The 15,615-nt window shown below is 40.1% G+C and overlaps 9 protein-coding genes across 9 annotated transcripts; all 9 read left to right on the top strand.

The window, feature by feature from the left end:
• Nucleotides 1–53: 53 nt before the first annotated feature.
• On the top strand, nt 54–1,067 carry TM35_000044950 (chaperone DnaJ protein; the record flags this gene model as incomplete). Its single annotated transcript, XM_029022689.1, has 1 exon — nt 54–1,067. The coding sequence occupies one exon, from the start codon at nt 54–56 to the stop codon at nt 1,065–1,067; it is 1,014 nt and encodes a 337-aa protein (XP_028886347.1).
• Nucleotides 1,068–1,500: 433 nt separating this feature from the next.
• On the top strand, nt 1,501–2,691 carry TM35_000044940 (uncharacterized protein; the record flags this gene model as incomplete). The annotated part of the gene is made up of 1 exon (XM_029022688.1): nt 1,501–2,691. One exon carries the CDS (start codon nt 1,501–1,503, stop codon nt 2,689–2,691), a length of 1,191 nt encoding a protein of 396 aa, XP_028886346.1.
• Nucleotides 2,692–2,794: 103 nt separating this feature from the next.
• Nucleotides 2,795–3,676, top strand: TM35_000044930 (uncharacterized protein; the record flags this gene model as incomplete). Its single annotated transcript, XM_029022687.1, has 1 exon — nt 2,795–3,676. One exon carries the CDS (start codon nt 2,795–2,797, stop codon nt 3,674–3,676), a length of 882 nt encoding a protein of 293 aa, XP_028886345.1.
• A 576-nt stretch (nt 3,677–4,252) lies between these two features.
• Nucleotides 4,253–5,146, top strand: TM35_000044920 (reiske iron-sulfur protein precursor; the record flags this gene model as incomplete). Its single annotated transcript, XM_029022686.1, has 1 exon — nt 4,253–5,146. The coding sequence occupies one exon, from the start codon at nt 4,253–4,255 to the stop codon at nt 5,144–5,146; it is 894 nt and encodes a 297-aa protein (XP_028886344.1).
• A 998-nt stretch (nt 5,147–6,144) lies between these two features.
• TM35_000044910 (uncharacterized protein) lies at nt 6,145–6,873 on the top strand (the record flags this gene model as incomplete). Its single annotated transcript, XM_029022685.1, has 1 exon — nt 6,145–6,873. The coding sequence occupies one exon, from the start codon at nt 6,145–6,147 to the stop codon at nt 6,871–6,873; it is 729 nt and encodes a 242-aa protein (XP_028886343.1).
• Nucleotides 6,874–7,465: 592 nt separating this feature from the next.
• Nucleotides 7,466–9,148, top strand: TM35_000044900 (uncharacterized protein; the record flags this gene model as incomplete). Its single annotated transcript, XM_029022684.1, has 1 exon — nt 7,466–9,148. The coding sequence occupies one exon, from the start codon at nt 7,466–7,468 to the stop codon at nt 9,146–9,148; it is 1,683 nt and encodes a 560-aa protein (XP_028886342.1).
• An 887-nt stretch (nt 9,149–10,035) lies between these two features.
• On the top strand, nt 10,036–11,649 carry TM35_000044890 (uncharacterized protein; the record flags this gene model as incomplete). The annotated part of the gene is made up of 1 exon (XM_029022683.1): nt 10,036–11,649. One exon carries the CDS (start codon nt 10,036–10,038, stop codon nt 11,647–11,649), a length of 1,614 nt encoding a protein of 537 aa, XP_028886341.1.
• Nucleotides 11,650–13,815: 2,166 nt separating this feature from the next.
• On the top strand, nt 13,816–14,727 carry TM35_000044880 (uncharacterized protein; the record flags this gene model as incomplete). Its single annotated transcript, XM_029022682.1, has 1 exon — nt 13,816–14,727. One exon carries the CDS (start codon nt 13,816–13,818, stop codon nt 14,725–14,727), a length of 912 nt encoding a protein of 303 aa, XP_028886340.1.
• Nucleotides 14,728–15,038: 311 nt separating this feature from the next.
• Nucleotides 15,039–15,614, top strand: TM35_000044870 (uncharacterized protein; the record flags this gene model as incomplete). Its single annotated transcript, XM_029022681.1, has 1 exon — nt 15,039–15,614. A coding segment is annotated over one exon (576 nt), but the record flags the coding sequence as incomplete, so codon positions are not given.
• Nucleotide 15,615: the final 1 nt, after the last annotated feature.

Raw genomic sequence — 15,615 nt, 5'->3', positions numbered from 1 at the left:
ATAAATAAAAAAAAAGAGGAATACACATACGTATATACGTAGTAGTAGTCGTGATGGGGGATACTTCACGAATTGAATGGATTATTGATAACAGCGACAGTTATTATGAAGTCCTTGGCTTAACGAAGACTGCAAGTGAAAAGCAGATCCGCCAAAGCTACTATAAACTAGCTGTTCAACTTCACCCGGATAAAAATTCAGATAATGAAAAAGCAGCGGATGCATTTCGTGTGGTTGCGAATGCATATAATGTTTTAATGGATCCACAGAGACGTAAAGCCTACGATCACGGCGGTGTGGATGGAGTCTCTAAATTCGAAACTCTGCAATCCCTCTCCTTCTCAGAAGTCGCTGATGTGATCGTGAAGCTTTCCGTCTCTGTGGTATTGTGCGCTGTGGCACGGCAGACACACGCGATAGAGTTAGTGTTGGAACGATATCCGTGGATGGAAGGATTTATTCAGAAAACCGAAGAAGATGAATTCGCCATCCACCGACGATCCGAGCGGGCAATGTTGAGACGAGTTGTACGAAGACGTTTTGCACTTTTTTTGTTTCTACTCATTTCTATTATTTTGGGCCACAGTGTGTTGCAGTGGTTTCGTAAAGACACGGGGGAAGACCTACCGATGAATTCCTATCAACATTTAAGCCGTAGAAGGACAGACGATGTAGGAGCCACATTTCTCTGTAATCCAACAGAGGACAATCTCACAGGCGTAGGCACCAACACAACAACAACAACAACAACAACAGAAAAAAGAAGAGGTGTTCTTGTTTGGCGGCCCAGTGATGTAAGTGAAGAGCACGCGAAATATTTGTGTAGCCGTTGGGTACGTGAGATGTGTCCTCAGCAGCGGCAACTCGCGTGGGCATCACGTGAACGGTATGAACCAACCGCAACGCTGCGGGTGAATCGAACGTTAAAGGCACCGCCAAGTCCGAATCGTGCAGCAAAACACAAGTGGACATTTAAGCGATGGCGGCCGCGATTTATGGAATCTTTTTCAGTGAAATCACCTGAGGAGTTGTTTGTAGTTTCACCCTTATGTGAGGCTTTTGGCTGAGAAGGAAAGAAAGAGAGAGGGAGTACATTGACGTAGTGGTGTGGTGTGGTGTGGTTGTGTATTGAAGATTGAGATTGAGATTGAGATTGATTGAGTGTGTTTCTGTGTTTGGTTATACAGGGAGAGAGAGAGAGAGAGAAAAAGATAGATAGGTGGATAGATATATACTTTGTCTGTTAATCTACCATTATTCTCCCATATCCCCCTGGTTCTCCAATAGGTTGACACATCTATTTATCTATCTATCTATTGATAATATATATATATATGTGTGTGTTGAATAACCCTGTTTTTTTTTTTGGCATCAGATCCGTGTACCATCTTAACATATTCCCCTTTTACTTTTTCCTTTTTCTTCATTCTTTCTCTTCTTCTTCTTCTTTCACCCCTCCTCCTATAAACATTATATTTATATATTTATATGGTGTAGTACATGCACGGCGGTGTGAAGGGCCTGGCGCGGGCACCGTGGGAGTCTGCCGTGCACGCTGCTCTTCTGCTGCTCTCATCAACGGCGCGCCAACAGGACGCTGCACGTATACATCACACAGTGCGGGAGTGTATGTGTATTTGTTTAATACACCGCAGATCAGCAGATGCGCTGCGTGTGCATGAATTGTTTAGTCGCTCAGGTCATACCGTTCCTCCACACCAGAAACAGCCACAACCACCACCACAACAACAATATAGTCAATATCATCGAATATCGGGTTGCCCTCAGATATTAACAATGGAGCACTTGCAATCTCTTTCTGTAGATGAACTGGCGTTAGTGGCATTGCAACAACAACCTCATCGTGCCCATCAAAGTATGGTGGTGGCACAAATGATAGCGGCGGAGGATAATAACAATGAAGGAGATGACTGCAGTCTTATTTGGAATATGCAAACACCATTAGAGAGGGAAAGTCTTCTAAACACCACGTCAACATCATTAACATCATCATCATCTGTAATCTCTTCATCCTTATCATTAGCGTCTCCATCCCACAAGCAGAGACAATCACCCTCAACACAAATACAAATACAAGAAGAAAAAAGAAGGGGAAATATGCGAGGTGAGTCTCCTGTTAATATAGCTTCCACAGAGACATTCTGTGTTCTCATTCCAGGGCTGACAAAAATAACGGAGGTGGAACAATTTCGTATTATGCTTCAGCAGAATATGCAACTTCTCCAAATAACACATCAATTAAAACAAAGCCTGGGACTACATTATCTTCTTTCGCAGATGTACCACATTGTAGATAACAAGAGTCTTTCCGCTCAGGTGGAAATTAGTCCACTCGTTCGTGTTGGACGTGCAGTGTTGGATCATCCATTTCTTTTTTCAACACCATCTTCAGAGGAGGCTAGAAAACGTTTGCTTTTTGAAGAATGGGGTAGCATTACATTTAATAAAACATTAAGTGAAGTTCAACGAACAAAACTAATGGCACTTGAGAGTCTGGTTGACCCTGTAAAAGCACTGTGTAAAGAACCGTTGAAGTTTATGCATTTATTGGCCGTTTCATGGGATGAACTCTTTCTACGGCGTGTGGCTCTCACATTAGTCTTGCCGAAAGAAGCTCATGATGTGCTTCCTCCTAGTCGTAGAAAAAAATACTTCTCGTATGAAAAGTAATAGTAAGAAAAGTGATACTATTATTAGTATTATTAATAAAAATAGTGGTAGTAGTAGTGGTATTAGTAGTAGTATTGGTACTAACCAGAAAAGGGAAGGATTAATGGAAGATGACTCTAATTTATCGACATGGACCGATACATCCTGTGAACTCTTTGGTTCATTTGCAGATGTACATAGTCCAACAGAGCGTGTAGAGATGCTGATTAGACGAAGAATTCATTATAATATAGTTGTTCCAGATACATCTTTTCTTCTACAAAATTTTAATCAATTACTTCAATTAGCAAAACATCGAGAAATTGTAATTCCACATTCAGTCTTATTAGATGTTGTGCATTCCGCCTTGGACGATCAAGGACCTCGTCGTTTTAATTCACGTCGCGTATTACAATCTCTAATGTACGCGACAACAAATAAAAACACAATACGAGAGTGGAGTCCATCAACAAATCCTTATTCCATTCCGATGAAACGCGGTCAAGGGGGAGTTACGCTTTTAGGACTACAGGACGAAGTGGTTCTTCTTGAGGGAAGTTCTGAACGTTTCTTTTTAGCCGAAACATTTTCTCAGCAGGATCCAAATACAGTTTCTGTTGGAAGTACAAGTATCGCCACTGTATTGGTGGCAAAACAGTTGGAAAAGTTGGTGGTCCCACAAAATAGTCGCACATCTCAACAACAACAACAACAACAACAACATCAACAACTTTCCGTTGTACATGCGAGCGAAGTAGATCACCTTGTCGCAGGACTCATTGCATCTATGAACAACAACGATCATTATAATAGGGATTATAATAAGAAGAGAGATAATTATGATGCTGCTGCATATACTGTTGGGAAACCAGCACCGTTGTTTAAATCACGCTCACGTTCTTTTTGGGCTCGCATGCCTGTTGTGTTGGCAACGACAAATGATGAGACGCGAAGAGCAGCTTTTATGGTTGGTTTGTCTATGTTTCCACCTGTTAGTGCTGCGTAGTCAACATCTTGAGAGTACAATTCTTCTTGTTCTTGATGTTATTCTTGATTTTTTTTTTTTTTTTTTTGATAGTTGAGAGATGATTTTTGAAGCAGTAGAATGTGAGAGATCAAAATATTTTTTTGTTTTTAATTAGTTCAGATATATATAAATGTTGCTTATTTATTTAGTTATTTGTTTATTTATTTATTTTTTTTTTGTATTTTTTTTTTTTCATTATTTTCCTCTTTTAGTACCCTTATTGCTATATTATTTATTTTATATATTATTGTTCACAGTTATATGTGGATTTTGTTTTGGTGTTTACTGTACCAATCACATTATGTCAAGTTTCCTTCCTCTTATTTTCCTTTATTTCCTTTTCACACACTCTCTTTTCTTTTTCTTCTTCTTTGCAACAACAACAACAACAAAAAAAAAAAAAAGTATATTTCGGCGTCACGTGAGACACCCTCCTCTGGATAGTTAGTTAGTTGTACGCTCTCTCTAGAACACACATATATACAAGGATAACTATATAAGTAAAGAAAAGGAAAGAAAAAAGAGAGAGATATTAAGAGAATTATACATTAAGATATGCTCCGTCGTTCATGCGTTTTTGCCGTTCAGCGAACACGGGTGAACCTTGTTTCTCTGGTGTTCAAGCAGCTGGAGGGATCTAACCCACTGACTGTGAAGGATAAGCCTGTAAGCTCATGGTCTGATGAGTTTATGAAGCCCCCAGTCTCAAAGGATATGGAAGCCAAGTATGGACAGTATGCAAAGTACTCCGATCCCGCTCTCTGCACAGTGGACACCTCTGAGGAAGTTGTGCTGAATACATACCCTGAGGGTGCCACTCAAGGCCGCATTGAGGCCACCGCTGGTGTGGCACTGAAGGATTACGATGCCTCTATGTGGGATGAGGATTTCTTCCGCAAGCACATCTTGAAGCCAAAGCTTCCGGATGAGTTGGAAGATCGCGCTCGTGTGACGGATTACGCATTGAACTCCGCTCTCTTGGGATTTGTTATTCTTATGGCTCGCTATGCAGTGCTGCCACTGTGGTATGTTGGACAGCCGGCCCTGTCAATGGTTGGGCAAATGAACGTTGAGGCGGAGGTGGGCCATCTAGAGGAGCGCGAGTGCAAGACAGTCGTCTGGCGTGGAAAGCCCGTATTTGTGTACCGACGCAGTGAGCGCCAGATGAAGGAAATTGCAGAGACCCCTCTCTCTGCACTTAAGCACCCGGAAACAGATGAGGTTCGCTTCCCTGAACAACGTGAGAAGGCTGTTGTGATTGCCATTTGCACACATTTGGGATGTGTGCCTATTCCAAATGAGGGTCTCTTTGGTGGATTCTTCTGTCCATGCCACGGCAGTCACTACGACGCCTCTGGTCGTATTCGTCAGGGACCTGCACCACTCAATCTTGAGGTGCCCCCATACAAGTGGATTGATGAGAACGTAATCTATCTAGGAAAGTTGTAATACTCTTGAAATGAAAATGATATATTAGGGGATGGGATTGGAAAGGGTTGATGCGAGTAGAGGAGTCTTCTTCAGACTGTTTCATTGTATTGGGAACGCTGAAATAAGGAGACAATGGAAAGCGCATGTTTTTGCAGTGTGTGTTTGTGTGTGTGAGGTGTGGGGTTTTTATTGTTGGCCTAGTTAGTGAGGAGAAAGGGTTAGGGTGGTTGGGGTTTAGAGAGGTAAATAGAGAGGGAGAGAGTTTGTGTGTGTGTGAAAGAGAGAGAAAGAGTTCCAGAATAAAGGAAAATGAGAAAAGCAATGAGTCAGCGCGCAGTGTATGATGAAAATGAGAGGGATAGTCCTAGCAATGACCAACAGAATAAGGAATAAAGATGAAATAAAAGAGGAAGAATAAAAGAAAAGAAAGTAAAAAACAACAACAACAACAACAAAAAGAGAGAACACTCCCATAAGCACACGCCAGAAAAAATAAATAATAAAAAAAGGAAAAAAGGAAAAGGGAGGATGTTGGACGGCTGGATAAAGTATACATTTATTCCACACACGTAAGGTGTTGTAATATGCCGTATGTAGTGTTTTGTCTTTTTTTTTTTTCTTTTTTTCTTCCTCGTCTCTCTCTTTTCCTCTTTGCTGCCAATTTAGCAATTTAGCAACATACCAAGTCACTGAGACGCGAGAGAGAAGCGTAAATTTTTGAAGGATTTTTTTTTTTTTTTTTTGTGGTGTGGTGTGAGGGCAGGTGGGAACGCATTTACATCTGTGTTTCTATTGCCATTTTGTTTTTATTTTGATAAATTATATCTCTTGAAGACAAATACGTTGTTTCTCCCCTTTTTTCTTTTTTCTTTTTACGTTAAATAGGGTATAGAAGCGACAAAGAAATCTATTCTCTTGCTATAGGTAATGCATTTGGCTCGTTACTGAATTGTGTTTTTTTTTTTTTTTCTTTATCTCTTGTTGTTATTTATCTTGCTGCTGTTCATCCATTTATAATGGCGAGTATTCCACTGACAGGCGTCAAACGATCTCGGGAGGAGTCGTGTCTCTATGAAAGGGCCGTTATTCTTCGCGTCTCTGCAGGATCAGCACGACATAAATTATCCATCTCAACAGAAAGACAGAATGTGGAAAAGGAAAAAACATCCCTTACCGCTACTACTAATACTACTACTAATACTGCTGCTGCTGGATGTTCACTTTCCTGCAGAACAGAAGAAGGACGAATTCCATATGTGAATACGATGATTTGGTCGGGGTGTTGGAAAGACGCCGCCGCGTATGAGTTATCAGATGTATGTCTAGACACACAGAAAGAAACCAACCCACAACGTCTTGAGGTAACTCATATGTATTTCAGTGACGAAAATAAACGAACGCCATTACAACGTCGGGTGGAAGTGAGTGTTTCTCGAGGTGATACAGGCAAACATCATCGTTTTTTCTTCTTAGTGTCACCACCGAGTTTATCTTTGGTTACTGCTCATACAAATGGTGAGATGAATAAAGTTAACACAACCGAATACTGTAATACGGTTGTCCGTGAACTGCTTAGACAAGTAAGTGTGGAGGCAGCACTTCCCGTGGGAGATGCGTGGAGTATCGTTTATCATGGTAAGAGTGTGCAGTCGCAGGCGGGTGTGGAAATGCTTTTGTCCGCGTTGTTTTCCGAGTCTTGTCAGCGAATCCCCCTCGCTGTTTTTCCTGTTTTAAAGGGAAGATGAGTTAAAATACTTTTTTTTTGTTTAAAAAAGTATTTCTATCTACTGTTATTATTATAATTGTTGTTGGTGTTGGTGTTGGTGTTGGTGTTTTTTTTTTTTGTTGTTTCTGTTCACAGGTCCGGATGCCGGACTTTTATTTCACTTACTTTGTACCCTTTTCTTTTTTTTTTTCTCACGTTTTTTTTTTAAAAAAAAAAAAAAGAAGAAAATTACATTTCGTTCCCTTTTTTTTCTGCTGCTGCTGCTGTTAAGCGATCTGTGCGACAGAACTTCACTTTCATATATTGCCGTACTGGAAATCACTTCTTAGAAAGCTGAAATGTGGTAAAAATTTATTACATAATAATGATATCTGTAGAAAAATCTTATTTCTTAAATTATCCCTTTCCCTATTGTTGTTATTATTATTATTATTATTATTATTATTATTATTATTATTATTATTATTATTATTATTATTATTTACTTTTTTTTCTTTTGACTTTTTTGTTGTTACTATGTGTGGTTTTATTTTCCTCTCATATACACACATATAAATACATATATGTACCCTTAATGCATTTTTTTTGACCTTGAAGAATGCGGTTAGAAAATGAGTTCTAGCTGCATCAATGGAGTTGTAGGTTTGATATTCTTTATATGTACAATATATAGTGTTACTTGTCCAGTGTTTGCTGCCTACTGCGTAACCCCAACGGAGGAGTCTCTTACAGTTGACAAGTGTTTGCCCTTCACACCATCACATTACATTAGCGCTCTTCTTGGACATGATACCATTGCGGACACTTGGCATTGTAGTGCTACTTGTCATGATCCATGGAACCCGCATGATGAACTTTCACTTCGATTAGAAATGGAAAGATGGATACGAGCCAATCGTACGGTGGGAATGTTCCCAGAAGCATATCAATTTGTTAAGGATGAACTTATGCGGCTCACAAATAATCTTCACGGTGATACAGAAAACCCACAAGGAGTAACACATATACGAGCTACCTTGGCTAATGCCACACTTGCCGATATGCCTTGGTTACTCGTATCCAATAAAACCTTGAGAAAGGCACATCTTTACTACCATCGATATGTGCAGCAACGGCCTATAGTAAGAGTCCTACATCTCACAAAGGATACGGGTACACCAGATATGATTTATAATTACTTACGACGGGTATCGGATTGGTGGACGGAAACGGAAAGGAGAGTGGTACAGGATCCACGTGCCACTGTTCCATTTCTTCCTCGGATTTCATTAGATCAATTGGTCGGTCCAGCTCTTTCTTCCACAGATCCTGCAACCTTAGAGTGGTTGAGTAGACGTAATTGGACTTCTACTCCAATCAAGGGACGTAAATATCCTAAACATCGACAATTTCTTTTGACTCCATCACGTATTCCTCTTCCCACAGCATTAGTTTATTACTACAAAGAAGATTGTGCAGTATGTGAGGTGTTTGGAGTGGCTTTTGATATTTTACCACTTCTCTACCGTAGATTATGCGGTTATGGACATGTTTCTATTGTTAGTTGTAGTCCACTAGTTATCTTTATTCGATCAGGTGTGGGTACTGTTCCACGAAAGGTCCCAACACTGATGCTGCATGGCTTACAATTGCCATCAACAGTTCAGGTTCCAGCATATTTTCCTGTTATTTTGGATGTCCTTGCGTTATTAATAGTAAATGACTCCTTTGACGGGGTTGAAGCATCACTTGGATATCAACCACAAGTTGTAGAAGTCCTTGTAAAAATTTTATTACGGATGGTAGATTGGGACATGGTGGAGCCACGCCGCCTTTCAGCTGCAGAGGCAGCTCAATATGCATTAGAAGAGAAAATGGCAGCACAAGAGATGTCTCAATCATTTACTAACACGAGTAATATGACCAATATAAATAGTACCACAGCAGCAACAGAAGGAGTAGGAAAAGGAGAAGGAGGAGAAAATCATTCTCTTGCTGATCTTAAACAAAAGATGATGAATCGAACACGGAGACGTAGAAACGTGGTTACTTTGGAGAGTGAATTACGCCGACTCGTAACCTTTCATTTGAAGGAACTGTGGGGAAATAGTTCTGCTAAGGTGGAAAGTATGGCTCCTTTGTCCTCATCAATGTCAGAACCGCAATGGTTTAAGGCCATGTGTGCTCTCCTTACTGTATTGTGGTTTGTGTTGATGATATGGAAACCGGGTAACGTGAATTCTGAAGGAAGACAGGGTCAAACGGAGTATGAAGGCTGGGTAGGGTATGAGGAAGAGAGAGTAACACACAAGTAAGTAATTTTTTTCAAAAAAAAAAAAACGTTTGGTTTTTTTTTTTTTTTTTATCTGATAATCAAGAAGGTCTGTATTTGTGTTAATGCCATTTGTTGAGGTAAAAGAGAGAAAAAAATTGAGTGAGTGGGCGTCATTTTTTTTTTTTTTTTCTTTTTTTCCGTTGTTGGTGTTGTGTAAAGGTGTGCTGGACGATGCATTTCTGGTGTTTTCTCTACAGTTGTTACTATTTTTGTGAAGGAAATGGCAGCGCAGGTGAATCTAAATAAACAAGTAAAAAGAGAAAAGAAAAATAAAATAACCGTTTTACTTGTGTGTATACCTTGATTTCCCTTATTGCAAATTGACTTGGTTTTTTGACAGAAAGAAAAGAAAAAAAGAAAATGTGGCGAGTAACGTTTTTTAATTCTTCCATTCTATCTGCCCTAATTCTTTTTTCTTTTCTCTTTTTAAGGATTTTGTGTGATTCGCCGAACCTCTCTGGTGTAAAGAGGAAAAAAAAAAAAGAAACGATCGTCTCATGATTTCTTATCAGACCAGGTTGTCACCAAACAATTGATGTATTACTTCCTTCATTAATCCTCTGGAGTTTAAATGATACGATGAGTGAATAGTTGTATAAGGTATCATTTACCAAGAAACAATTATTTCTTTCTTTCTTTCTTTCTTTCTTTATATTTATTTTCTTTTCTGTTTCCCCCACTCCCTCCTCTTTTTAAAAGGAAGAAAGGGTACGACCTCCTCCAGGCGCGAATTTCAACTTCCCCCACCCCCACCTTCCACCCCATTAACCGCCTCCCCCTTCCCTTCCCCTTCTACTCCCCGCCAACTCCCCACGGGTCCTCTGTTCGATCTCTTCAATCTTCTCTCAGTGACTGACGGCGTGAGTGATGGCTGCCGCACACCCATCGATCCGCACGGAGCGGTTCGAAGTGGATCAATACGTGCGGGTGGAGCTCTCGGGCGGACGGGCGGAGATCGGCGTTGTTGTTGCCCTCGACGAACCCAACGAGCGGGCAGTGATCGCAACACGCAACGGGTACGAAATCACCGTTAATCTAAGCAGCGTGCGGCGGGCATTCCTGTTGGTTCTAGACCTTAATGGCGTTCTCGTTGCACGTGGGCGGGGAACTTTTGTGGATCGCCCCGGAGTGGATGAGTTTGTGCGATTTGTGATGAACAACTTTGTTGTGGCGGTGTGGACAAGTGGATTAGAGCGCACCTCCATCCCAATCATTGAAAAAATCTTTGATAACTATCAAGATAGACTTCTCTTCAAGTTTTACCGCAGCGAGTGTACAGAGCGACCAACTCCAGAGAATTCCTACCGTACTATAAAGAATTTGCAGCGTATTTTCGATGCCTATCCAAAGAGTTTTCATGCTGTGAACACTATCATTGTTGATGACTCACCAGACAAGTGCTCTCACCCAGATATTGCCCTTTGTCCTGTGCCATTTAATGACCCAAAGAAACAGGTCGACGACAATGGTCTCGCAATGGCGATGGAGGTATTAAAAGAGGTGCTGCGTGTTGAGTCACATGCACCGCTGATTCGAGCAAGTGAGGAGCGGCTGGCAGCGCTTGCCGCAAAGGAAGAACAAGAACGAAAAGAAAGGGAAGAAGAACAGCTGCAAGAAGAATACCTTGTCAGTAACAACAATAATAATAATAATAATAACAACGCTATTGGGTTGTCAATAAATATGAAAGATTTTTCAATATACGGGAATACGATGAAACAGGAAGGAACGTCTGATACATTTGTGGGGAAGCAGCGCTTATGCTGTGATAATCTTTGTGGTAGATGTACGCGTGAACATTGTCGTTTCAGTCATGATCCAGACGATGGGAAACGCCCTTGTTCAAAAAAGAATTTCTGTCGTCGTGGTCACGCACAGCGGTGGACGGATAAATCAGAGCATGAAGTGACAGCTGTAGAAACAACCACGCAAGAATATCCGAAGGGACCCAGTAACCCAGTTACGTTCGACGTATCAAACATAGTCTCGTTTTTTTCCACAAACCCTGATCAACAGAAACAGCACCAAAATCGTCAATTTCAAGATAATCTTGCTGGAATCAATGTGTTAAAGCAGGAGGAACCTAAAATTACACGGCAACACCAGGATCCGAAACAGAATCCAAAACAAGAAAAACATAAAGAAAAATATAAACAGGATAGACGGCAAAAAGATGTAAGAGATAGTGGCCACCAGTGGGAAGGAAAAAATCTTTCTCTTGGAAAAGGTACCGATCGTGAGATAAAAGGAGGAGTCCAATCGTTGGGTATTGACCGTGGGTTATTGCATGACACCCCCGCAACAACAACAACAACAACAACTTCTTCTTCTGTGTCAGGATCAACGGCCAGGCGATTTACGGGAGACACTCGCGATGGTGGTGCCCTTCTTCGTAATCTTCAGGCCTCTCTGCTGGGCGGAACGAACATATCCGAGGCAAGCGCTAGTGGTGAGCCGAATAGACGGAAAAACAGACGATAGTAGATTTATTATTATTATTATTATTATTATTATTATTATTATTATTATTATTATTATTATTATTATTATTATTATTATTATTATTTTTACCTCCGTATAGTGGTAGAAACGCAATGCATTCATATCCCCTTTCCTCTGGACCTTTTTTTCGTCATCTTTTTTTTTCTTTTTCTAAATTCCCCCCTTCCCCTCAAAAAAAAAAAAAAAAAAAAAAAAAAAACTGATGATGGCATTTGGTGCAACACGGAAATATGAACAATAGCAAACTGAGCCCCCCACCTCCTCTTTTTTTTCCCGGGTGTTGTTGTACAGAATCAGTCGAAAAGCACGAAGACGTTCTTTTTTTTTTTTTGGATGGGGGGCTCTCTTGTGTTATGCCGTTTCCTTTTTTTTTTTTACTTTTTGCTCATTTTTCCGGTTTTGGCTTGAAGTAAGGGGGGAAAAATAAAATAAAATTAGACTGCTCTTCCGTGTAAATTTCACCTATTTGAGTCGTGCGTGTGCGTTTCATTTTTATTGCCTTACGGTCAGGTCTCTCCACAAGACCTGACTATTTTCTCTGTTTTACTCTGTTTTTTTTTTTCTTTTTTTTTATGCTTCTGTTTGGGTTTGCTGTGTGCGTATATAATAAGGAGAGGGTGAGAAATGAGAGAGAAAAGAGCAAGTACACACAAAACCGTTTTTTTTTTTAATTTATTTTTATTTATGTGGTTTGGCAGGAGAGGTAGACTTGAATCTATATACCACATCTGAAGTGCTAGGAGTGAAAAGGAGGTATTGTGGGAGGGGGTGACAAATAATAAAGATGATGATGATGATGATACGAGTATGCATTTTTATTTTCCCAGAATTTTCCCCACTCCCTCCCTCTTTTCTCTGATTTGCGTTTTCACTCAATTTATTCATACTTATGCTCTTTTTTTTTAAAAAATTATTTTGTTTTTTTTTTTCCTTTGTGGTCCCATTCATTTTGTGTATTACAATGGGTGCCAATCGATCTCTTTTTGTTTCTTTCCCCCCCTTCTTTCCAATGCTCATTTGCTTTTTTTTTGTTTTGCAACAACTGTATTTCAGTGCAACAACGATGTTAGCGGAGTGGGGGAGGGTGCTGTAAATTTGGTTCTCATATATATATATATATATATATATGGATCTCTGTAATGTAAGCATTAGAAATGGCACTCTCTCGTGCCATTCTCCTGTTACGGGAACTATTTGTGGATGTGTTGTTGGAGGGATCTGAAAGATTTCAGAAAAAGAAGAAAAGGAAGGCATGGGGAAAAGAAAAAAAAACGAACAATAAAGGGGGAAAAAGGGTTAAAAAGAAAAAAAAAGTAAACAAAATTAAAACAGCACAAATGGAGAGAGAAGACACTTTCAAAATCAGGGAAAGAAGATTCTGGTAATGATGATAAATACTGCGTAAGAAAAGAATCACGGGACCGAGAAATGAAAGAAGAAAAAAATTAAGTACATGCACGAACACATACGCCCAAGTAAGTAAACCAGGGATAGGGCCGTCAGTTCGGGGGAACCTCTTTGGGAAAAATAAATTCTTAAGATGAAGATGAAAAGGTGGGTAATGTGAAAAAAAAAAAAAAAGAATAATAATATGGACTAAAACGTATGTGTGAAAAAGTATATGAAAAGAGGAGAAAAGAGTGTGGGGTCTGGAGGGAGATGTGAACACAAGAAGGAAAAGAAAGAAAACAAAAAAAAACAAGAAACCTGGATGGGGAGCTAAGGTCCCTTTTTTTCTGTGAGAACACTCTCTATATCCTTATTCCTTTTTGTTTTTTTTTTTTTTTTTTTTTTCTAACCTCATCTCTTTTCTTTGCTTTTCCTTACTTTTTTGCTCTTGAAATATGTTCGGTTTTGACTGTGCAGAAACATGGAGAAATAATAGAGATAACGTACTCTTTCCGGATTGGTTAATAAAAAAAAATAAAGGCGTTCCTCTTTTTTTCTGTTTTCTTCTACTTTTACAGGCTGTAGTTTTTTTCATTACAGAATCTCAATAACATTGTTATACAAAAAAAAAAAAAAAACAAAAAACAAAAACAAATAGTACTTTTCAAATCAGTAAAGAAAGAGGATCAAAAAAAAGGAAAAAAGAAACGAACGTGGAGAAGAGAAATTGCCTTTCTGGAAAGAATTTTATTTCCAATGTGGCCAAAGTGTTTCTTTTTTGTTTTACTCCTTCTTTCTCTCACGTACACATTCGTGGCGGATGCTGTGCTCGTGCCGTTTCCTCCTAACTTTTATGTCACTATTGGCACGACAATTCCATTTCCCTTATCTACACCTGTAGCACAAAGCGGTGCTATTTATCTTTCTAATCAGACAAGACAATTACGCATTGATAATTTCTTTCTTGGAAGCCAATATTCATTTATTGCAGATGGTATTCGACGGCGCGGTTATATATTAGAGACCCACGCCCCTGGAAGTTTTGGTGAGCAGAATGAAGGAAAACGTAGTTTCTGCCGTACTTTTGAAATGGCTGGTGATGTTTCTACGTTTGGGGTACCAGAAGGCTTTGTAAAGCATGCAGAGAAGAACCTTGTACGGGGTGTTGAGGTTGTGGGATATACAGGGTATGACCGCGATAGTTCAGGGCCGATGCAACAGGTAGAGTACTATGTCCGTAATGTCACTTTCCGCTTACCAGGACGTGTAAAGGGTACAACAGAAGATGTTGTCTTTACAATTCCCTGGCGAATACAGACGCGCCGACAGCAACAGGCTCTTAAAGAGTTAACAGATAGTCCTGTTACAGTGCCAAATTGGCGTTACTTTGGAGGCCCTTTCTTTGACGAAGTAGTTATGCCTGATGAACCATTCACAAATGAGCTAGAAAGACTGATGGGGGATACAACAGTTACTGTTGATTTTTATAATTTTGTCCCTATTGTGCCGGATCCATCCGTGTTTTCAGTACCATCTGATTGTGAGGAGGCTGTTGCAGAACCTACAAGTAATGTGGATATTACACTGGCACAACGGCTTTTGGTAGATTTAAGTTTTTACACTACAGCAGGACGCCAGGTACTTGGGGAGAAGTCCCAGGCCTTGTGAAGTTAATGCCTTTTATTTCTTTATTTTCAAGTACAAAGGGAATTCTTTTTTTTTTTTTTTTCATGTAGTCCTCTTGTTTTTGTTCGGATACAACTCACTATTTCGAGGGGTCATCGGGAAAGTGGAGTTGGAGGAGACTAAGAAGATGCATTATTTGTAAAACTTAATGTTAAACAGACTTTCTGGTTTTTTTTTTTCGTTTTCTGGTTTACGGCTGCAGCGTTAGCAAGAGAGAAAAAAAGACAAGTCAAATAAAAACAAAAGTGACATATAGTAAGGAACTATCTTGACTTTTACTACATCACTCTCTGATGCCACTTTACAATATCATTGCAAGAAAATTAAAACCTTCGGAGCACATCGTTCAAAAAGTGGACGATGGTAAAGCAATGCGCTCCGTCCTCCCATTTCTCTCAAGAAAATTGGGGATTCCTTCAATGAAGAACTATGTAGCATTTTCTTGCGACGAAAACAGGAGACCGGTTGCCCGACTGGACATGGACACCCCCTTGGAAGACCAGGGCATGTCGCCCTTCTCATATATTTATGTTGCCCCAATCGACGCCACACCAAAGAATGCAAATGGTGAAGAGCTTCCACTGGTGTCAGAACTAAAACAAACAAGCAAGGAAATTGAAGAGGAAGACATTCCACCTCCTCCGCCTCCTCTACCTGACGACAGTAACACTGGTAGGGACGTTGAGGAAGAGGAGGCCAGGAAACGAGTGGAAGAAGAGGCCAGGAGAAGGGCTGAAGAAGAGGCCATGAAAAAGGCTGAAGAAGAGGCCAGGAGAAGGGCTGAAGAGGAATCCAGGAAAAAGGCTGAAGAAGAGGCCATGAAAAAGGCTGAAGAAGAGGCCAGGAAAAAGGCTGAAGAAGAGGCCAGGA

Source organism: Trypanosoma theileri, assembly GCF_002087225.1.
Source record: "Trypanosoma theileri isolate Edinburgh chromosome Unknown TM35_Tth_4_V1, whole genome shotgun sequence".
Classification (NCBI taxonomy): domain Eukaryota; phylum Euglenozoa; class Kinetoplastea; order Trypanosomatida; family Trypanosomatidae; genus Trypanosoma; species Trypanosoma theileri.
This window is presented reverse-complemented; position numbering and strand designations above follow the sequence as displayed.